Consider the following 23,982-nt stretch of genomic DNA (forward strand, 5'->3'; position numbering starts at 1 on the left):
TTGTTATTTTTGGACTAATATCAACTAATTTTTATGGAATATTTACTATGTGCCAGCACTGTGGTGATGATTTTATTTTTATAATCTTATCAAATCCTTACAAATATAAGGACCCATAATAATTATTATCCCCATTTTACAGATGAGAAAACTGGGCTTTAGAAAGGCTTGGTAACTTATCCAAAGCCACAAAACTAATCAGACATGGACCTGGGCCAGGACCACAGATCTACCTAACTGTGTAGCTCTGTGTAATAGTAGAAGTATCAAGAATAACGACAATACACATTCATTGAGCCCTTATCATGCTGGCACATAGGTGCTATAGACACCCCACTGTAAGATGAAGAAACTGAGGCTAAAGAGCATTTAGGCAACTTGCCCAGAGATGCACAGCACATAAGCTGTAGATGTGGGGTCAAACCCAGGGACCCCTACCACTTGCTCTGAACATTATGCTTAAATTCTTTTCATCTCATCTCTCATGTTCCTTTTTTTTCCAATACAAGGAAGGCAATTTATGCTGGTATCTTAAATAGACCTTTCAAAAGTTAGCCCAGAGCATGTCTTTTTATATTTTGATGGGCATGCTGTGTATGTTTATGTTTACCTTATAGTTCATTTTCCTTCAATAACCTGTTTTTCCTGTGGCTAGACCACATTGTGCTAGTCAAATAAAGAAAATGCTGATTTTATTTGATGACTGGCATGTTGTCTTTGGGGCTGGCAAGTTAACAAGGAGGCTGGTAATATTTTATTTATTTGCAAGGATCTTCTAACTCATCTCTGCAGAAATCATATGTTGACCATATGGGCTCTCTGGCATGTATGCAAGGCCGAGAAAAAGGAGATCACGAAAAAACTGTGAGATTGTGCGTTAGGTGTTAGGATACTAACTGTATCCTTATTAAGGTACTGAAGGGTTACTAAGCCTCACGCTCCAAATAACACGGGAAACTGATACGAATTCTGGAAGGCTGTTTCCTTATATGAATTTCTCGACAGGCCCATCAACTGTGGGAAACTTCCAGTATTTGATATTTTGTGTGATCTAATAAATGAATGAGCCACACCTAACTTACTTTAATAAGTATGTGGGGGATGGTGTGGGGGAGGCGAGCAGTACTTTCTGCTTACATTTTGGACAGAAAATGGCAGACTTTTTATTTTTATTTTTTAAAAATATATATGTATTGATTTATTTCAGACAGGGAGAGGGAGAGAGAGATGAAAACAACAATGATGAGAGAGAATCATTGATGGGCTGCCTCCTGCACGCCCCCTACTGGGAATTGAACCGTGACCTCCTGGTTCACAGATCGACATGCAACCACCGAGCTACACCTGCTGGGCAATTGCAGACTTTTTTAAAGGCTAATTTTTTAATCTTACAGTTGATTACAAAAACATCATAATTCCAGTTTTGATTATTTGCATAATTGATTGTTCTCTAAACCAAGGGCCTCTTTCTACTTACTTGCCTGAGTACCTTCCCTCAGGAGAATTTTAGAGGATTCAGATGAGGCGAATATGCCAATGAAAGTTTCTTTGTGCTGCCACACACATTCTGAAGATAATATCTTTAGGGGGCAGTGTGGCCAGGAGTGGGTTTTAATCATATTTGACTGAACATTTTCAGTTATACATGCAGAAATAAATAAGAACAGAGCACTGCCACTACCTTGCTCATGACCTTGAGTATGTACTTTGATTTCTTTGGGCCTCAGTTTCCTCATCTATTAAAGGGGTGCAGCCTTGGTAGAGCCCTTTAAGCTATGATGATCTGTTGTTTGAACCCTGATGATTCTGTGAGAGGTCTATCTCTGGGGGTGCCATACACACTGCCTTGATGAATGGCCCCCAAGGTCATGGTCATTCCACAGGACAGATCTAAGGCCAACTTCCCTCCACCATGGGCATTTCTGCAGGAGGTTCACAGTGGGTTCCAGGAGGCCTGGAAAAGCCACAAAGTGTGGCTTACACAGCCACGTATGCCTTAGGTAGCTCTAATCTGACGTTCTTTTCTCTGAATTCCTTCAACTGAGATGGTATAGTGTTTAATCCACTCAATGTTCAGAAGTGAACTTTAGACTAGGTTTCCCATGCAGTATGTGAGATGGGGGGAAATGTTTTTAAAAAATTAAAAATATATACTAGTATTTATCTATTTGAATGCAAAAAAAAAATAATCAAAAAACAAAAATCACCAAAGCATTTTATAATTTTTTTGTTTTTATTTTTATTTTTTTTAATATATTTTATTGATTTTTCACAGAGAGGAAGGGAGAGAGATAGAGAGTTAGAAACATCGATGAGAGAGAAACATCGATCAGCTGCCTCCTGCACATCTCCTACTGGGGATATGCCCACAACCCAGGTACATGCCCTTGACCGGAATCGAACCTGGGACCCTTCAGTCCGCAGGCTCTATCCACTGAGCCAAACCGGTTTCGGCACCAAAGCATTTTAAAGTCTCACAGCTATTATTGCTTAGGGCAAGACTGAGTTTAAAGAGAAAGTACGTCAATATAAACAGAATTGCAACTAAATAATAAGTCATAATGTAAGTGGTACTGAGGTGCAGCAAAGCCAGGACTGAAGTATGGGAAACAGTTTTAGAGTGTTAAGGGTGGGGAAGTAGTAATTCTTTATAGTTACCAGGAAATAGGACCCGGGGGGAAAATTTTTTTAAAGTCAAATATTGTTATTTAAAAATAATATTGTTAGCTCAGTTTATCATTAGAACAGACTTAATGTCCGCGTAGGATTTTAAAAATCAAAATGTCTCCCACTGAGGCTGGTGTTCTCAGTAGTTAGAGCATTGTCCCATGTCCTAAAGGGAGGGTTCGATTCTGGTCAGGGCACATACCCAGGTCTCGGGTTCCATCCCCCATAGGGGTGCTTGCAAGAGACACCTGATTGATGTTTCTCTTTCACATTGATGTTTCTCTCTCTCCTTCTCCCTTGCTCTCTCTGTAAAACAAACATGTCAAACTCAAAGGCTAACATGGGCCAAATAAACGAGGCATGTGGCCTGCGGGCCGCAAGTCAATGGAAAACATCCTCCGGTAAGGATTTAAAAAACGAAAACCCCAAACGTCTCCCAAGCCGTTAACGCTGTATTTTTAAACAAGTAGTGTCTGCATGTTGAAGAGGAGAAATTAGTGTAGAAAGGGAGGGTCTGAGTCAAGGACAGACTCAGCCGGGTCCACCCAGGCAGTGCATTATGGTAATATACATGGATCCAGCTGGACACTGAGCAGAGCTGACATTGTGTTGTCAGGGGCAGGATCGCCCATCAATTTCCGAGATAGGATTTGAGTTCAAATGACAGAAAGAGCAGCAACTGTGTTGAAACTGATGCATGGGGGAGGGGTGGGGCAGGCAGGAACCAGCCAGGCCTAAAGACAGGAAGCGCTGGTACCTCCGGAAAGGGGTGGCTCTGTTTTCTCATCTGGCTGCTACCCTTCCTTCTAACCTTAACATCTGTCAGCAAGATCCACCTGGGCCCTTGCATGATGAGAGCCTGCTGTAGGGGGAACGCACTGGTGCTAATTTTAACCCCCAAGAGAATGGAGTGTCTGCAGCTGGAGTGAGGGCCAGGTCAGCCTAGGAAACTGGATTCCACAGAGTCAGTTGCTTATCCACCGAGGAAGCACAGTGAGGGTGTAGGGACAACTGTTAATAACCACCAGAAGACTTCTCAACGTTTAAGCTACTCTGTTTGGTTCCTCAGTATCTTACCAATTCTGATCATTCTTCTTTCGTTCATGTGCTTATTCACCCATTCCCTCATTCATCTATTTAACATATATTTATTGGCTGCCTGCTATATCAGACAATAGGGATGCAGAGGTGAACAGGCAGGGATAGCTGTTGACATTATGAGGCATATAGTCGTGGGTGTGCGTATCTGTGTGCTGATATTAAGCAAATAATTGCACACAGAATTATGTAAAGTGTAATGATGGTAAGCATGATAAGGAGAAATATAGACTGCTAAGAGAGCTTTCAACAGGGGGACTCGGCCAAGTCTGAAGAACCAGGGATACTTTTAAAATTTAAAATAAAAATGAATGCCATTCCATCAAGCAAAGAGGAAAGAGCTTTCTAGGTGGAGGGGAAAGAATGTCCAAAATTCCATGTGGGGACAAAATACCAGAAGCTTGTGGAAGGGCTGTTTGGGAAGGTGTGCTGGGTCTGACATCCGTTTCTGAGAAAACAAATTTGGAAATTTCTCCTAGGTTGGTTTCTCTTTTACTTGGAGATGTGAGTCAATGTATTTTCTTCATCACAGGCTAACAGAACTCTTTGCCTAGGAAAATGCTAGCTTGAGACCAGTGTTTGCAGTGAAGATAATTCTGCTCTTATAAGAGCAGGCTTTGAGCATCTATTATTATCAGGTTCAGTGCTAAGCACTTGGTATCATCTCTTTTAATGCTCTCAACCACCATAGGAGGGCACTACTATTTTCTCCATTCAGCAATGAGGGAAATGGAGGCCATCCTTCGAAGAGCTGGCTGTGGCTCCTAGAAGGGTGCGGTTTTGCACCTGTAGCATTGGACCTCCAGGTAGCTGACACAAGGCGGTCATCACCACTGTTCTTTTCCACTGTTAAGTCAATGCTAATCACCTCACGCTATACTAGTACTTCAGAGGTGGAGAGAAGTTCTCCTGCTATTTGATCACGTAATATAACTCCTGCTTCAATGGAAGCAAATTGACGACGTTACTCAAAGGCAAATTGAAAAGCCAGATCTGTGCTCAATCCCCAGGGAACACTAGTTGGCATATGCAGTGATATATGGGAAGGTGCTTTTCTGGGTTAAGATAAAAAATCCTGGTATCACGTCACGCTATCGGGCATCCCATCTCAGCCTCCTTGTGCCAGCCCTGCAACTTGAAATACTCAGTGGGCAGAAATGAAACTTTATAGAAATTAGGTGATCATCATCCTTATCAGATGAATATGATGCCATCAGCATGACTTTAGCATCCTCAGAAAGAAAAGAAAAAGAGATTTACCTGGAGAGGAGCAAGAGAAAGTCTGAGGCATGGATTGTAGGATTTTTCTGCCAGTCTACCTCTGGAAAGTTGGCAGAGAGATGACCTAGTAATTAAAATCCTGCTTAAATGTATGCTCAGTCATAACAGAGGCTAACAGACCTGGGAAACCAGATGGTAACCAGAGAAGGAAAAGTAAAACACAAAAGTAACACTCGCCAGCCCACAGAGCATAGAAATAGGTCTGAATTGGCCAAATACTTCTCTGACTACTAAGCATGAAAGCAGAACCCAAGTACTAATATATTTTTATCCCAACCTGTGAAATTAACCAATATTGTATATGCGAACATATGCTCCCACGTTGCTGGCTTATTTAGTAGACAGTTGTAATCAACTGGACATCAGTCGTTCAAACCCACATTCATCACCTGTAGTTCTGGGGAGACGTGCAGCAGGAAAACATGGGCAATCGAGGCACAGACAATGCCAGGTTTGGGGCCTCGTCTCAACACATAACTTTCTTTCTTTGAATCCTCACCCAAGAATATTGTTTTCCATTGATTTTTTAGAGAGAATGGAAGGGAGGGCAGACACAGAGAGAGAGACATCGAAGTGAGAGAGACACATCACTGGTTGCTTTCCACATGCGCTCAGACCAGGGCTGGGGATGGAGCCTGCAACCTTGGTACATGCCCTTGACTAGAATCGAACCCATGACCCTTCAGACCACAGGCCAGCACTCTAACCACTGATCAAACCAGCCAGGGCCACATGGGTTTCTTTCATCAACTTTGGGGCAAAGTAATAAAAGTTTCAAGAGAAGAGTATATATAAAATACATACAAATAGCAGTAGACTTTAGATGTTATTTAAAAGACTGATTAAAATTAATGTGGTTGGTACAAATGGTGAACTTTATTTAATTCCTTATTCTTTGTCTACTTCTCTTTTGAGCACAGTTGGCAAGCCAATAATATGACCACCTACTATGTGCTGGGCCTGAGGTAGATGCTTTTAGGGACATAATGTGTGGCGTGATGGGTGAGGGGCATGTGTCTCAGCAGTTCCAATGTATTTTATCATTTCTTTATAGAGGAGAAAAGAGAATTTTTGTCATTCTTTGCTAAAATCTGGCTGAATCATCAAACCAGCTGTGTTCTTCCAGTAACTATTACATGCAACAAATCTATAAAGTTGTACCTCAGATTCCTCTACCTTTCAACTTTGGCAAAATCCTAGAAACTCTTCTTGATTTGGTTAGCTAAAGCCTGTGGAATCCAACTCTTGTTGTTGAAAATAAAATTAAAAAAAGAAAATGGATGGGGAAAATGTTAAGGTACTGTTTTTATGATAACCTATTTAATCAGTAAACTTTTATTATGTTGTATGTGTGCAAAATTATATAATGAACACACCACTGAGGTGGAAAATGTCCAGATTGAGAATGAAAGTTAAGGGGAACTACCCTACGCTTTAAAAATGTAAGTTCTCATAGTGCTGCTATCACTGGTATTAGATGTTCAAACTCTGTGTATTTAGCGGCCCAACTTGTAACAATAGAAAAGCTTCTCAGCCTGGAAGTCTGGCAGTGTTTTCAATGCTCCTGTGTTTAAGTTGGCACCTGCGGCATTATATGAGGATGCCATATTTTGAACATGGAAATAGAAGAAGGTAGAGAAAGATTTTACTATAATTCATACATGGGGCTGAGTCTTAAGGGGAAAATAACTTTACTTGGAAACAGAGAAGTAATATTCTGTAAAGTTAATAAACATCCACCCTCTATCTTGGGAATAAAGAATTGCACAACCAAGATTTTATGGGACGTTGGCTGTGTTTATATGATTACAGTGAATATTTTAGCCAAACTGAGCAGAAATTTTAAATAAATACCACAATTTAAGGGTAGTTTGGGTGTTTTAAATATTTGACTTTGTTAACCAATGTGGATTCTCAAAATCTCAAGTTCAAATGAGTGTCTGAGATCAGTTACCTCATTTGTAAAGTAGAAATTTAGAATAACATCTGCTTACCTACAACTCAGGGTTGATATTAAGAATAATTGAGATAATGTATAAACAAGCCCTGTGAAAACTTAACATGCAAGTTAATTGTCAGGTATTGATTAAGTGCAGAGAGCTGTCTATCCAGCTTGTGAATGAATGAGGTCCCTGCCTGCAAGGGATGCATAGGGTTGACTGACAGTAGGGTTGATTTACATAATACATACATGCCCAGCTACACACATACACACATACATATATCAAGATAAAAGTTGAAGGAAAAGTGCAGTAAGTGGCAGATGAATGGGAAAGACATGAAAAAGCTCCCTGAAGGGCTAGTGTAGACGGAGATGGAAAGAAATAGCCTCACACAGAAGACCAGTCTTCTTGGCAAATACTATTTGGGTGGAAGTGAGTGGTATAACCTTCCAGAAAAAGAAATGGTAGGGATGTGCAGAGTATGTTGGGAGACAGTGAATATGGAGAGCCTGTCATTGAATTCTTCATTTTCTTCTTCCCTGTCTTCCTCCTCCTCCTCCTGCAACTTCTGGTCTTCTTTCACGTTTTTATTCATTGCACACTCTGTACATGCAGATTAATTCATGTAAACCTCACAACCACCTCATGAGGTGGCTTCTCTCATAATTATTACTTCCAATTAAAGTGGTAGAAATGGAGGCTTAAGGAAAGTAACTTGCCCAAGTAATTTGCTAAGTGAGGAAGCTGGACAGCAAGCTGAGGCCTCCTGAATCCAGAGCTAGTGGCCTTAACTGCTGCCTAGTCCTGCCTGCAATTGGGGAGAACTGAGGAATGAGGTTGGAAGGGAGAACTGGCCAGACTCATGAGGTGGACTTGATGTGTAGGCTAATGGGAAACACCAGAAAGCTTTTGGTCAGGGCAGGAACATTTTGAAAGCTGGCATCTGAGGGAGGAAGATTAATCTGGGTTTTGATATGTAGAGGGGGCTTTTCACATAATTAAATCCAATAGTAAAATGAATCACAAACAGGCAAATGTGAGTGTTTGCTCTTTGGCATTCAGGTTGAGCCCAGACCCCACCGAGTAATTGCTGAGAAAGCTGAGTCAGTCCTCATGAAGTTCAAATGGAAGTGGTATTCCCACTCTTCTTTGCAACTCTGTCTGGATAAATTTGATGATGCACATTCCGGTGCTGGTGACGTCACCGATCATCACCACGGAAACATCTGTGCTCTAACAAACACTGGAGTGCAGCGTCACTGAATGTGTCAGGGAGGAGAGGAAACTGGCTCAGGATGATAAGGCTCTCCCGAATAAAAGTTCACTCAACTACATTAGCAGTGGCAGCCTCGGTCGTGGAGAGAAATATAAGTATTGCTTTTCAGAAAAGCACAAAGCAGGAGTCATGCATTGCTAAAGGTTGGGCAAGGTTGATTTCGAGATGCTGTCCACATTCAAAACACAGTTTCCTTAAAAAGTCACTCTCTATGCTGTCTTGCATGATGACAGTAGAAATCCTTCAGGAGCAGGGAGCTCATCTCCCAAACTGCTCACAGAAAATCTGCTGCAGGGCACAGGAAGGCTAGCGGGGACTGCTGTATGGTTCTGGGAGAGGCTCGAACAATCAGAAGTAGAATTGACCGTGGTTGTGGTTTGTGTTTATTGTTTGATGAGTCAGTGGCAGTATTAGTTATGTAGTTGTAGAAATTAATAACTAAACGATGGTTCTTGGCCCTGCATGGATTTATAGAAGTTGCACATGGGTGAGTCAGATCATGGACTGAATCCAGGGCTGAGGTATGTTTAAGTTTAATTTGTATGGTGCTTAAAGAAATGATATATTTGTTGCTTTACAATGAAAAGTAATGAAATTTTATATAAAATTCTGGATTTGCAAATTATGTTTGTATTCAGAAGATCTAGTAGTGCTGGAATCACATTTTCAAATGACAACAATTTGATCAAACAGAGGAGTTGTGTCCCTTTTAGGTGGGGCATATACTCTACAGTTAGCCACAGTCCCCACCTCTCCCATGGTGTTGCCCCTAGCTAATTTTAGTTACTTTCCTTTCTGTCTGGCCCTATGAGCATTTGATTTTGTGATCATTGGTGGTGGTATTGGAGAGTAATTATTCCTAGCAAAGCTCCTGGCATATGGAAGGCATCCCTAAGTGGTAGCTCTGATTATTCTTTATCAATTATGGGCACAGGTATTTAAACTTGATCTTTAGGTTAGCACTGTCCAATAGAACTTCCAGTAATGATGAAATGTTCTATCTCTGTTCTGCCCAACATGGTAGTCACACGTTGCATGTAGCTATTGGCTGCTTGAAATGTGGCTAGTATGACTAAGAAAATAATTTCTTTTTTTAAAAAAAATAATTAATTGAAAATTAGATTTTAATAGCCACATGTGGCAAGTGGCTACTGTGTTGGGCAAAGCAGATGCAAGTAATAGGATTGAATATCCAGTCAGGCGTCCTTGTTTAGAATAAAATGTGGAGAATAGACACGGGGGCTGTGTGTGTGGGCATGTGCATTTTACAAGAGATTACTTTCTAGTGGGCTTTGTTACACAGCATCACCTCCTTTCAGAAAGGAAACCTCCCCTTATTACCCAACTAGAATTCTTGTTGATTTAAGGAGCCAAGGCTATGTGTTTTCAAGATGTTGACTGTCCATTCCTACCAATAAGAATGCTTTATTAACCCTGTCATTCATGAGAGCATAGAGCCCAGAGCCAGTGCTGCCAAGGGGACTGTGGAAAGGCGATGGTGGCCTGCTGACTGCTAGAGGGATCCAATATTCCCAGAGCCAGGGCTCTGTGGGCTGCCTGCCGTCTCTGAGGTTTCCACCACAAGCACACATTGATCACATCGAATGATCACATTGCCGTAAACCAGATACAAAGTAGGATTCTCAAAGATCCCTCTTTCATGCAACTTACTCATTTGCATGTTGTTTGCCTGAAAGTTTCTGACACTGACCTGCTTTGCTGAGCCCAGCAGTCAGAATCCTCCCTTCCTTCCTTGGTCACAGGTTTGGAAACCCCAGAACCATCTACCAGACTTCAGCCTATTGGTAACTTACCAGTCTCTGTTCTGAAACTTGCCCCAAACCAACTTGTCTAGCTGATAAATAATATCATGATTTCTAGGGATTTATGCACAGGAGGGCAAAGCTAACATCAGCCTGTTTCATTCAAGATGAAGCTCTGAATTACACCCCTCCCTCCAAAGAAAGGCCTCCCTAAAAACACAGAAAACCTAATGAAAATGATAGAAACTGCTATTGAAGCTAATTTTGTCACATTATGACTAATACCAATCCTCTTGTAACGGGAAGAAAAGAGAACAAAACACACATGAGGATATTCTGCTTGGATCATTCATCTGGTCAGAGTTACATATCATCTATTCTTACAGTCGGATTCTGCAGAGAGGAGGCCCCTTCTTCCTTTCCCATGTCCATGGGCAAACATCCATGCAAACCTCTCTGATGACAGAGACGTGAATGAGCCCCAGGATTCAATAGGAGAGAAAGACAAAGCCCTCTAACAGCAACAACAACAAAAGTAGATTCTGCATACTTTTAAATTCCTTCTGAGGAAAATTCTTCACCAAAAATGTGTTCTAGAAAAAAGACCAAGGTTATCTCATCGGAGACTAATTAACTAAATGTTAATGTTTCTGCATGTGTCTTTTTTTTAATGCTGAATTTATGTTCAGCTCCAAGACCCAAGAAGGCTAAAAATTCAAATTCAGATAAGGGGAGAGAAACCTTGGCGAACAGATGGAGCAGAGTTCGGCATAAAGGCTTAATCCGATCAGGCCGATTCCTGTATGACCATCTGGGTAACCGGCACAAACATTCAAGGCCTGTTAAAAATATGACTCCAGCCAAGATTAACGTCACACATTTTCCACTAGGCTTGTTTGTATTTGCCTTTATGATTTTCCAGGCCCAGGATGATGGCTTTTGAGTCAAGACCTGAGTATTCCTTGACGAAGCAGTGACTTTTTTTTTTTTAAACCTGAAAATTGTTTCCTCTTTACAATACTAGAGGTCCGGTGCATGAAATTCAGGCCTGGGGGCGGGGGTGTCCCTCAACCCGGCCTGCACCTTCTCGCAATCTGGGACCCTGCATGCACCAGTGACCATACATTTCATACAAGTGAAAGGCATCTTGCTGTTGTATGGGCAGCTACATTTTTTTGTCCCGATTATAAAAAGTAGTACATAACATGATCCTTCTGAGGCAGTAGTACCATTTTCCCCATCTTATGGGTGGAAAAACTGAAGCAGAGAGAAGTTAAGTAATTGGCTTTGTCACACAGTTATAAGTGTCAGAATCAGGGCTGACCACAAAATGTGCAAGCCATAGTCCATGCAAGTCATCGCTGCATCATCCTGTTTTTGAAGTGTTAGAGTTTTAATTTTTAAATCTAAGAGACTGTTCCCAATATATAGGGTAGGGTCCCTAGGCCTGGGCTGCAGACAGGGACGACTGGTGGGTGGGGCGATCAGGAGGCCCCGCTGGCGCCCACCTTGGCTGGCGGCCTGGTGCCGCCCTCTGACCAGCCCTGCCCTCCAATTGCCGCCGCTGGTCGCCTTCTTCTTGAGGGGCTGACATTCAACACAGGAGCTGCCCCCAATCGGTTGAGTGTCTGCCCCCTGGTGGTCAGTGTGCATCACAGCGACTGGTCATTCCACCATTCGGTTGATTTGCATATTAGGCTTTTATTATATAGGATAAGATTGGGTGTTCATTTTTGGAAAGTTATTTTCACTTCCCTTTCTTCCTTGGCTTTGATGTCTAGAACTTTTCTCACAACAGGATAATCAGGAGAATTGGGATAAAAAGAAATTTGTGCATGAAAGTTGTTCTTGCCAGGAAGAAAAGAGTGATTTACTTATTGTATAATCAGAGGCAAGTGAATTTACTATTGTTGCAATGAATATCACAATTGGACCCATGAATAATTCATTTTTAGGGTTATCTAACCCTCCTTGACAATTTTTCCCCATTACTTTGCAATGGTGTGGCTGACAATCATAGAATGAGAGAGAGAGAGAGAGAGAGAGAGAGAGAGAGAGAGAGAGGAGGAAATAAGGAAGGCTGATGGTAATATATGTTATAAGCTGCTCCAGGATTAATATTTTGTGCATTTCAATTTTGGATGTGACAGATCAAACATGAGGCAGAGAACAGTACATTCTCACGCCCTTGAGCTATAAAATTCTAAGCTTCCAAAGTGTTTTTAACAAACATTATTTTGCATATTATGAAACAATGCTGTGTTGCATGTCATTAAATCAATAAGCCTTCAACAGGTCTTACAAGTGCAATTTAGAAGTTATATGTGCATCAATATGTAAAGATTTTTCACTGCTAAGTAACGGTGTATAGTGAACCTGCACAGATGTGGATCTCAGGTGGACAAACTTAGAAACACAAAAGTGCTTGCCCTGGCATGTTCAGATTACAACTGTTACACCAAGATTTGCTTTTCCCTTCCTCGAATGCCATGCCCACTGACTGCTGAGGAATTGTGCTAATTCAGAATAGAATAGGAAAGCTACAAAACAATCAGGAGGCAGATACAACTTGGGCTTGGTCTTTGTTTAGCAAATGGCATAGTTTGGAATTACCCATGGTGCTAAGTTTAGATTCACATGGTGCTAGCTCTCCCTCCCAGGTTAACCCTGCCTTGATATGGATGAGTGTTGGACATGTGTTTCCATCTTGTGACCAGGACTTTTCCCTTTTCTCTTTTTATGTGAGAACCATTAATGCTGTCAAAGCAAAGGGCTTTCTTGCCAAGTGAAGTCACTTTGGAATAAAGGATGAAAAACACTTGAAATTCTTGATCTCCTCATTTAATATTGAATAGATTTAATTGCATCTGGAGTTGAGAAATCTCTATATCATGGGTTACATTTCTCTTGAAAATGACAAACACATCACACACACACACACACACACACACACACACACACACACACAGGCTCTTTTGCATGTATAATATATGGTTCTTTGCCAAGTAATATCTAGATATGCTAGTGGATGGAATAGTAAATACAGACCAATAACAAAACAAAACAAAATTAAAACCTTAATAAACAATAAAATGCTTAACTGCATAAGCCAATTACTGAAAAATAAAAAGGAAGGCAGAAATAAATCTGGTAACTCAAAGCAAGAGAGTAAGAGTTACAAAGATTGCTACCCTCTGGAGTTAGGAAACTATCCAGTCTTGTGGTCTAGTATCTGCCCAGGAATCTGCGGGGCAATTAGGATTCTGCAAGCGAAGTTCTCGCAGGGTGGCGCTAGGGTTCAGGTCAGGCATCATAACTGCTACTGGATTCTAAGGCATCAGAAAGAGGGTGGGTAGACCCCAAATAGATATGCCTCCTGTAGAGGGTGAAAATAAGGAGGGCCAGTCTTCTCCTAGGGCGAACACCCAGTCTTCCTTCCTGGCCAGTAGCTGCCAGTTGCCGGGGTCAGAGAACACAGGTGTTGGTGGCACTGAGCTGTGTGCAGTCAGAAAAGTCATTTCACTCAAAAGACCCAGAAATCTGTGTGCTGAGTCCAAGTGGGGATACATTGTGTCCCCATTGTCTCTGAACAGGTTTCTCCCAAGCACAACTTCGCCCAAATCAAGTAGATACGAGGGAGAAAGGCCTGAGACTTTATGGGGCCACAACTGTCCCAAAGAAATGAACTGAGCTCATGGGTTTTGCAACCTTTTCTGCCAAGTCTCAAGAGCATGGGACAATAAAATTAAAGTCAATTCCTCATCTCTGAAAAGATTGCCATGAATATTCATTCCAGGCAAATGAGAGCCTTAAGAAAACATTCTACTTTGGAGGGGTGGATGCCAACTCCCCCGCCTCCGTGGATCGAGCTGGCTGCTTAGCAAGTCATTGGATTGGAAGTTCCTAGGAAAGTTTTCCAATAAACTACATTTTCTCAGTGATGAGACTACAGGGCATTCTAGTAAATAAATACACTCTGGCTAATGGGGAGCTGATGATAATGACAATAATTATTTGCTAGCATCTAGGGCACTATCTACCAGGCACAAAACACAAGTGGGCACATGCTTCATTTTGCCAGAAGTCTACAAGGTGGGCACCCACGGGGCACCCACGGCGTAGAGAGGGAAGGGTAAATGACTACTTCAAGCTCGCTCTAAGGGGGAGATGTGTAATTTAAACAGCTGGTGCTCTTTAGAGCAGGTGACATCAGAATCCCCTGTATTCTAATCCTATAACACGGAATGTTAAAATCCACCTAATATAATTGCATCTTTCTGGCTTTATTCAGAAGCTATGCGGGCTGGTGCGGACATCGTCTCCGCTGTAAGCACCAGCGTCCCGCTCTGTGGAAATGCTCATCCATGGAGAGTTCCGGTTAATAAAATGCCGGAGAAGGAGAGTCTACAATCCTTTTCAAAGCCACACACAATGGAAATGGGAAAGAACCTTATACCCGCGTTTGTGGGATTTCACCTTGAGATTTAGAATGGGATTAGAACATTACCAAACTTGTGCATTTTAGCAACTGATCCAGTGTTGTTTCCTCAGCAAACTTGAATACAGGAATGGGGAATAAAAGCGCAACAATGGCTCTCTGGTGAGGTCCCTTAACAGGACACCAACTGTTGTGAAAGCCTGGTTTGGGGGATAATAGATGATCAATGCTGAACCCAGATCACCTCTACAGCTCCCCCAAACAAGTGAGGTATTGATCACAGCACAAAGAGATTTCAGAGGCGAAAGTCAGAGCAGCCCCAGGACCCTGCTGATTGCCGTGCACACCACTAATTCACCTCAATGGGCAGGCACCTCTGAGCTCAATTAACCCTTATTCCCAAGGCCACCCATAAACCCCGCGGTAAACATGGCTCTCCTGGCCCTTGCTCTCTCTCTCTGTGAAATACATCATTTCTATTGGAGGCGGAGGGGCGATTCCCGATTATAAATTCACCTTGCTAATAAAGAGCCTGATGCTCCAATGCCGGTGAGCAGGCACTCGAATCTTGTAACATTGATCCTGTAAATCAGAAAATTTTAAACCGCTGAGGGCACGTGTGATTTCTTCTGCCTTCCTTGGCTATGGGGAGGAGATATAAACGTCCAGGAGGTAGAGCAGGTGACATCAGAATCCCCTGGCGCCGCTGTCTGCACACAGAACGTTAGTTGTTAAATATGTACTGGAGGCTGAGCAGTTTCTTTCTCTCCCCCCTCCCTCCCACCCCCTCATTCTTCCCTCTCTTTTCCTCACCCCGACCATTGTTCAGAAGCAAATTGGAAATCTGGTAATTAGGCCCTGACTCACGGTGTAGTATTAGAGTCCCGAGCCAAAGTTCAACACCCTGAAATGAAATTTAAACCAATTAATCTGTTAGATTTTTATCGCTTGTCCGTGTTTTCTCAGCAATTCCCCCAGCACGTGGCCTTTGATCAACTCTCATGCAAACGCTAAAATGTGTGCCTGCTGCTAGCAAGATGGGAATGACATTAACATGGTACTCATAAAACAATCAGAGCAAAGAAGCCCTCAGACAGACAGGGCATAGTAATATTTAATAAAAGCGCACACATAATCTCCAGAATTAGCATTTTGTGCCTTGCAGTACCTTTGGGAGAAGAGCTTTTATTTGTGGAGTGATCATTATTATAACAAAGAAGAGCTACCTAATAATTTCCACTTTAACTCTGCAATGTGCCATGAGCATTTCAGAGCCATTATGCTAAACTGTGGTGGGGTAATCACGTTATTGTCATAGTGTGAAGGAAGGAAAATCTCCTCTATTTTGGTGGCTGTTGGGGGTGGGGGGAGAAGTAAAAAAAAGAAAAAAAGAAAAAATACCAACCCCTCGGAACTTTTGTGTTTAATAAGGTTTGCAAGCAGGAATTGGCTAGCAGTCCTTGTGGATACCTAGACGTGTGAAAATTCATTGGTGAGGAAGAACATTTATTAATTAAATCAAGGTTTGGCTGGTAAAAGTGGTTTTGTATTCAAACCCCCTCTCACTCCCCCATTTTGTAATGTTTTCTTGGCGATAGAATTTTATTGATTATTAGACTCCTGGGCTGGATTGAATTCTTTTATAACTCTTTTCACCCTCAAATTCCACTGACTACATCTTCTGCAACTATATTAAAAACTATCTCTCCTCCTCTTACCTCGGGGACTCCCTGGGTATCCTGAGTGCAGGAGAAATAAGTCCTGGGCTGTTAGATGACTGAGCTTCCTCAGAGTCACCCAAAAGGAAGGGGGAAGGAGAGGCTCAGGGTCTGTTACTCAGCACAGCCTGGCTTCTAAAAAAATCACCGCCAGTTTGCTTTAGAAAGTACAATCTTTATCTCTCACAGAGTTAAATGCTCTGCTGTTATTTAATTTGTATGTATAATAATGCATTGCCTTAACATGTGCTCATTGAAAAAATTCAAACCCTACGGATGTCTACAGAGTCAAATTTAATGGTCATGCTTCTCTGTCGGTCCCACGCCAGTCACATTCCTTTTGCATATGGACCCACTGACAAGAGTTGGTGTACATCCTTCCAGACCTTTGTCTATCATACCTGTTCACTGGTAACTGCATACACGCACACACACATACATACAAGCTCACACTCATGCTCTCACATACTTATGCACATACAGGCTCATATATATCATTTTTAAATAAACAAGTTTACACTATTCTCCAGATTACAAATTACGTTTTTCCCTCCCTAATGTATTTTGACAGCTACCCATGTCAGTTTATAGACTTTCTTTTCATCTGTTCTAAGGACACTCCTAATATTCTATAGCAGGGGTCCTCAAACTTTTAAACATTTTGTTTAGCCAACGCAATTTATTGAATTAGCTGCCAACATTTACAGATTTGGAAATTTCACATAAAAATCTGGGTTCCCATCTTTTTTTCTGAAGTCCCACCCCAAACCCGGGCCTGTGTTTGTGTGGAGTTACAGATGGCTGGAGCTGAGTAGCAGTGACACCTTTAGGTGGGGGATGTATTCAGCAAACCGTCAGCCCATCAGCGTCCTGTCATTCCCCATTGCTTCTCCAGTTCCTAGTGTCAGTGGCCATCTCTCCATCTCATGCTTGTTCTGAGACCCTGCACTGTTTGATTCATCTGTGTTTCTTCACTTGACCTGTATGGATCTGTCAGTTCTTAACACCTGTTCTTGGGCCTGGTCTTTTTAGGTAGAATATTTTCTACCTTGCACTATTGACATTTTAGAGTTCTTCATATTGGAGGACCATCGCAGGCAGAGTTAGAGATACTCAGCATTCTTAGCCTCCTGGCACTAAATGCTGGTAACAACTCTTTCTCACCCCTCTCTCTCAGTCCGTGATTCTTTTACATATTTTCCAAGCTTCCCACTGGGGAAGTACTATAGAGCTTCCGCTCAAGACTGCTAGGACATACAGATGTGTAAGAGCACTTCTAGAACCAGGCGAGGTCTAAACTGAGAAAGGGCTGCGTGACTTACCTGTTCTAAAAATGGTGTCTAGTCTCCAGGGAGGGACAGTGGATGACAGTGAGTATTGAGGTAGGATGGACCAGGAGGTGAGATGTGCCACTCTTTTCCTGGGGTACTTCCTTCAAGACTTTTTTCTCCAAAAATCTAATAAGATAGTGTCATATATTGTCTCCTCACCAAACTTGCTGCTCTTTCTCTCTTCTGACAAGTTGCATCTAGCTTTGTTTCTGGACAGTTGCTCACAAAATTTGAAGACACAGTTTTTCTCAGGAAATGTTTGAAAGCACACACACAAACACAAACACACACACACACACATTTACATGCCTTCTGTATCCTACAAATAACAAATGGAAAGAAGAGGAAGAGGGAGGGCTCAAGTCTAAATCCAGCAGGTGTTGGCTATGCTGTTGTAACATCTTAACTATAGGTGAGTCTCAAAGATACACCAGCACATTCTGGCTCCTTCTGTACAATGATGAGAAAGCCTGGAGGAGACCATATTTATCTAAAGCAGTGGTTCTCAACCTTGGCTGCACATTAGAATCACCTGGGAATCTTTTTAAAATCCTGATTTCTGGGCCTCATCCTCCAGAAATTCTGTTTCTTTGTTATGGGGTATAGGGCCACAACATTAGTAACAAAGAAACAGAATTTCCGGAGGATGAGGCCCAGAAATCAGGATTTTTAAAAAAGATTCCCAGGTGATTCTAATGTGCAGCCAAGGTTGAGAACCACTGATCTAAAGAAACATACTTGTGTGACTAAAAAACAAAATAAGAATTCAAAAATGGAAAGAAATCCCCAGGCTGATCCATACATAAACGCCAAGACCATTTTGTGTTTTATGAATGTAATCACAGGATCCACATTTATTAATACCACTGGGTTCTGCACTTTCCCATCAGGAGGGACGCTGTCCAGGCCAGTTCGGTTAAACCAATATTCCATTCTCCTCAGAAGGATCAAGAGAGAGAGCAAGACCTCTTCTACTCCACTCTAGCCGCCGAATATACTGAGTGTGAAATTAAGAGTTAAGATTTTGAGGCCTTAACTAGAATGCTTCCAAACTGCTTTTATTTGAAGAATTTTACATCGTTGTGAAATGTAGTTTATTTCTCTCATAATTTGCTTGAAATCATGCATCATAGTTTATCATTGATTCGGGGTACTTGATTATGCATGTTAACCTGTTTTACTTTTAGAGAAAAATGTTGCTTAAGAAAAAGCCCTAGGCCTGTGGGACTGTGACTCACCACCTTTATGGGTGTTAAAAATGGGACAGGGATTTCTCCGGTCAGGAATCATTTACATTTTCTTGGTTAATTATTTTGTTTTGGGGAGAAAGTGGAGGAGAAAAAAGGCATCCGAGCTGCCCAGTCTGAGTTGTCAGTGCATTGCTCTGAGTTCAGCCAACGTGAAATGTTTAGTTTGGATATTTCCTAATTTCTCTGTGCAATTTTATAAGATTAATTTGAACCAAAATCAAACCCGCTCTGCTTGTTTGTGTGGCTGCACGTGAGCAATGGTCCCACTGGACTGGGCTTCATATTTTCTTTCTTGCAAAAGTTAAAGCCTGACTGTTTGCCAAATTTGACAAAGTCCAATAATTTTTGCCAGTTTTTGGTCCCATTAAAATTAACTGGTGCTCGCATTGGCTTCAATGCTTGAAAAGTCAGGCTTGGATACTTAATAAATTTTTTTATAGAGGAGGGTCTCATTTTCTCTCCTGGCACAACACATTCCTCACTCTAGAATTTTGCTTTGGTCGTGTTCATAAAAGTAATGATGGCAAAAGCAGCGTGGCATCGCAGAGTTAAACATCCTCAGGGGAGGGAAGGTACCCTCTGAGACAGTTCTAAAACATAATCCTACAATTACATTTATGCCCAGCAATTCTCTTGAAAGTACACCATGCTCATCAGGCAAACCACCTCCAGTCTGCTTGGAATTACAGTATTTGCAAATTATTCCCCATCTCCAAGGGCCATTTATAATGGAAAAAGAAGAGATATGAAATTCTGAAAAAGTCAGTTCTAGGAGTTTATGCCTGGGAATGACAGCAAAACAAAGGTCATGAGACTCTCTGTGGTTCAGCCCTGACTCAGCTGTGCAGTTGCATAATTCACCCCAAGTGACCTGCACACTTTGCACCTCTAAAATGGAACCCATAACATTTAATGAAAGAAATCGTAATGATTTTTAACGAGGAATGTTCTATGTTAGTGTTACAGACAAAAGGCTTTCAGCAAGAATAATTTCTTGCTTGTGCCTCCTTTCCTGCTTCCCATTGGACAGAAATGTTTATCTAAAAATCTATGAGCTTTATTTTCAGGAAGTAGATTTCATTATGAAGCAATTTTATAAGTTTTCCAGTGTGTTCCAAAAAGTCATTCATTGTTCATTTTTCATAATCTGTAATATTTTCGTAAATTAAATATTCTATTTCATAAGATTTCAGGTTTGAAAATGATTTGGGGAAAACCTATGTCTCTCAATAGAAAGAATGAAAAGAATGCTTTTAAAAACTGAAATTGCACCCTAAGGTTTCTGGTCCTATGCAGCTAAGAAATGCTGAGATCTTTGCGGGACTTTTTGTTCGTGAAAAGATGAAAGATTTTTTTTTCTTTTTCTCAAGTCTCCCATCATTAAAGTTTGATTCTAACAGCAGACTCCTTCTCTTTTTCATGTGTGTTGAAAAGCAGCTACTCCCTGTATCAAAGCCATCAGCCCGAGTGAAGGATGGACGACGGGAGGCGCGACTGTGATCATCATAGGGGACAATTTCTTTGATGGGTTACAGGTCATATTCGGTACCATGCTGGTCTGGAGTGAGGTAGGTGTTGTCTGAACATTAATATCTAATAGCTTGGTCTAGTGGAAGATACTGTCTACACTTGAATGTCTAATAGAGTGTGTGGAATTTGTGGTGCCACCCTGGGTGGGCCAGCACCAGTGTCCAGGACTCTGGCAACCTAGGCAAGATAGGTTGGGCTTACCAGGAGGCAACCCTTTCCACTGAAATGACTTCCATCCTGTGACCCATTAGCACTGGCAGAGTTTTTGTTTGGTCATTTGTCCTGTTGGGCTTGCCCTGAGGTGGAGGTCTATTGGATATTGGCAGTTAGAAAGGAGATACGAGGTCACAAAATCTATAGGAAAAGCCTCGTCCAAACTCTAGCAAGGGACTCATCTGTGGGTGTTTGCAGGTGGAGTCTCTTGTAGGCCCATCCTCAAGGAGCACCATTCAAATGACAGTAATAATCTAGGGGTAGGTGGTCCTTGACTTATTCAGTGACTCAGAAACCTAGCGATTTGCCGGGGGAACCTGGGAGAACCAGACCTAGGAATTTACAGGGCTCAGGCATCTCAGTGCGTGACTGCAACCAAGCACTGTGATCATTATTTTAACGTGCCAGTTGACTTGTGCAGCAATAATCAAGTTAGCTCAAGATTACAAACTGTAAACATCACCATTATATAGATGCCATGGCAAACTTGCCTTTGCTTTCTAAATTCTGAGCCTACACTTCCCAGCCAGCTAATCCCTTCTCTTTCACCTCACCAAAGCTTAGAATAAAAACAATGTTAGGGCTACAAGGTACTATATATAGGGCCCATTCGTTCCACTCACTTTGCAAGTGGTCATATGAACCGCTAAACTTAACTGAGATTTACCAGTACCATGAGCTACGCACTGTGCCGGGCTTGACGTTGATCATGCCACTCTCTCTGCACCACGAGGTAAAGACCCTTACTTAGGATGTATCTCGTCTTGATAAGGGTACTGAGGCTTAGAAATACATCCTTCCTACACAACCTGAAAGCAGCCATCCAGCGCCCACAGGGTGAATGTGGTGTGCATGTGGCCATACAAAGAAGTCAGTAGGCAGCTGGAGCTAGAACTCAGATTTTCTGTTTCCATTTCTAGAGGTTCTCCCACCACTGCTTATCCCATCTAGATGTTTTATGTGTGTTTTCTCTCCAGAGGGGCCATCGAGATAAGCAGAATACAGACTTCGATAGTTGATTATGTTTATCTTTCCAAAGCTGAGCCTGTCTTTTTAAGCTTTCTATGTGCACTTTTCACTGCCAGTGTCCACCCTGGCAAGCCCCTTGCCTGCCTGGTCTCTCCGTTTGTGTTTCTCATGCAGCCAGCAAACGGCATGTGTTTGGCCAGAGAATCAAAACTCTGGTAAAACTGAATCAGGAATGGGCTTCTTAGTTCCCCAGAGTAATTGTAGTCCAAGTTAGAACACCCCAGGCATGAAGGGTGGACTGAGCTCCCCATGTCGACTGCAGCCCATTCTCCGTCAGAACCATTGGGTTGTAAAATCAGAAGCATCACATACATGGAATGTTTGACTGTCAGCTGGGTATCTTCATCCCTGTTGAAGACAGCAGTCTATACAAGCACAGCCTGAACCAGGTCTTGTGGGCTCTATATCCACCTCTTTCTATCCATCATTCTGTTACTTATCCATGTCACTGCAGTCAGTGTAAGGTCTGAAGAGAAGTGGGGCTCAGAATAGGCAGTAAGTGTCATTGACCTCTGAGAATAAGGTGAGTTAAGCTGAACTTTATTTAAAACCTTGTGCCAAAACAAGTCAATCAAACAAAGCACCCCTGCCTGTCTTAGCCCAAATGCACTACGCTGACTGTGGAATAAGTTCCTCCACCCATCAGGAAGTCATTCACATGCGCCTCCACCTTGTTCCCAGTCAACTGAGTCAACCGAGTGTCAGAGGGCTTAAGAAACCTGCCCGACACCACACAGCCCAATAGTGATAGAGATGGGATTGGAGCTACAATGTACATTTTTACAGAGGAAATAAAAGCCCAGGTTAATGAGCAAGCAAATGGAATATTGAGAGAGATAAGAAGAACAGAAAGAGGAGAAAAAAACACACAGATGGCATAGTAGTGTAATAATAGTAGTAGTTAAGTACTTTTTATTTGGGTAGGGGCAAAAGATATCAATCAATTTTGGGATCATTTTTCTAGGCTTCCATTGGATAGAATGAGAACTTGATACTGTGAATATTTAAGAGAAGATATTTATGAAAAACTTACAGAAAAATGCAGAGCATGACAGATTTTATTTAATGGTTATTGAGCATTTAGTTTTTGCCAGGTACTAAGTATTTGTTATGGCTCTCATGCAAGTCTTATAACATCTGTATACCATGTCATTCTCATTTTACTGATGAGGAATTGACACTTGGGGAAGTTAAATGAGCTGTTAGTTATCAAATGGGATTTGAACCTAGACAGTCCAACTACAGGGCTCACCTTATTAACCGTCCATGATTTACCTTATGCCAAAATTTGACCCAAGGATTTTACCACTTTCTAGTTGTATATGTTTGTGGTGAAGCCACTGGCTGGTAGGGCGATATAATCCTTATGAAAGGTACATGCCTTGTGTTGGGGGCAGAAGGCAGTCTTTTCCTTTGTTTTCATAAGTGATTTTAGGCAAAACAGTTAACCTGTTTGGACCTCATTGCTAGAGTAAGACCACTATCTATCTGAAGTCTTTGTCCCCTGGCCATGTGATCTCGAGGACATGCCACCTCTAAAATTGAGGTCTTCTAATTATAAATAAACTTTGATCTCTTCTCCATTTCCTCACTGGATAGCCTAAAGCCTTAGGAAGCAGACTTGTGGGTGAGGACAGGCAGGCAACATTTTAGATTAGCAACTGAGTCTTTTTTAGCTAAAGGATTTTTAAAAAGAGCTACAGAAAATAGGGCTGGCTTAATTTGCCCTCATCTGTGCTCTTTCCCTACCAACCCAATCTTTTGCAAATGAGTAGTTCAGTTTAGCTCACTGACTGTCTCTTGAGGGTTGGGAAGAAGAAAGGTGGCACGCCATTGCTCCTAACTCAGGGCTGCCTCCTGCGGGACCCCAAGTTTTGGTGAACTCTATGGCTTTTCTGTGAGTTTGGTTCACTGTCTTGTTACTTTTCCTTCATTGTTTCTAACCCTTTCTTTATTCTCTCTCTCTCTCATTTTTAAAACAGCTTATTTTATTGATATTCTTATGCTTATCTTGCCTTACCCCAGAAGACTTAAAAAATACACAAACCTGTAGACTGGCCGGTGTGGCTCAGTGATTGAGCATCGACCTATAAACTAGGAGTTCTTGGTTCGATTCCTGGTCAGGGTACATGTCTGGGTATGGGCTTGATCCCCAGTAGGTAGCAGGTAGCCCATCAGTGATTCTCTCTCATCATTGATGTTTCTTCCTCTCTTTACCTCTCCCTTCCTTTCTAACATAAACCCAAGAAAACCAACAGGGTGGATGCATCCTAATTTTTAATGTGAGTTGAGTATTTTCTTGGTCAGAGATGTACTTGGTTGCTTTTGATTTCCCACCAACATGTGATTTGGAGGAGGAAGGGGCTCCTGCTACCAGTTTGTAAATATAATCATTATTTTAGTATCTCTTTCTGAATTCCTGTAATTTCTCAACAATTAGTACTG

The 23,982-nt window shown here is 41.8% G+C and overlaps 1 protein-coding gene across 10 annotated transcripts in view; it reads left to right on the forward strand.

Moving 5' to 3' along the window:
* The window catches only part of EBF1 (EBF transcription factor 1), a 391,060-nt gene that overhangs the window by 268,674 nt on the left and 98,404 nt on the right, over positions 1-23,982 (forward strand). For 6 of the 10 annotated variants that reach the window (XR_004968347.1, XR_004968348.1, XM_036314278.1 and 3 more), the window contains exon 9: positions 20,200-20,333. Coding sequence is in view for 8 of the 10 variants with exons in the window: in XM_036314278.1 (XP_036170171.1) it covers positions 20,200-20,333 (134 nt within the window). In the remaining 2 variants the exon portion in view is untranslated. The remainder of the gene's footprint in view (positions 1-20,199; positions 20,334-23,982) is intronic. The other 4 variants (XM_036314279.1, XM_036314283.1, XM_036314281.1 and 1 more) reach the window with 1 other exon arrangement.

Source organism: Myotis myotis, unplaced genomic scaffold, assembly GCF_014108235.1.
Source record: "Myotis myotis isolate mMyoMyo1 unplaced genomic scaffold, mMyoMyo1.p scaffold_m19_p_6, whole genome shotgun sequence".
In the NCBI taxonomy this organism is placed as follows: domain Eukaryota; kingdom Metazoa; phylum Chordata; class Mammalia; order Chiroptera; family Vespertilionidae; genus Myotis; species Myotis myotis.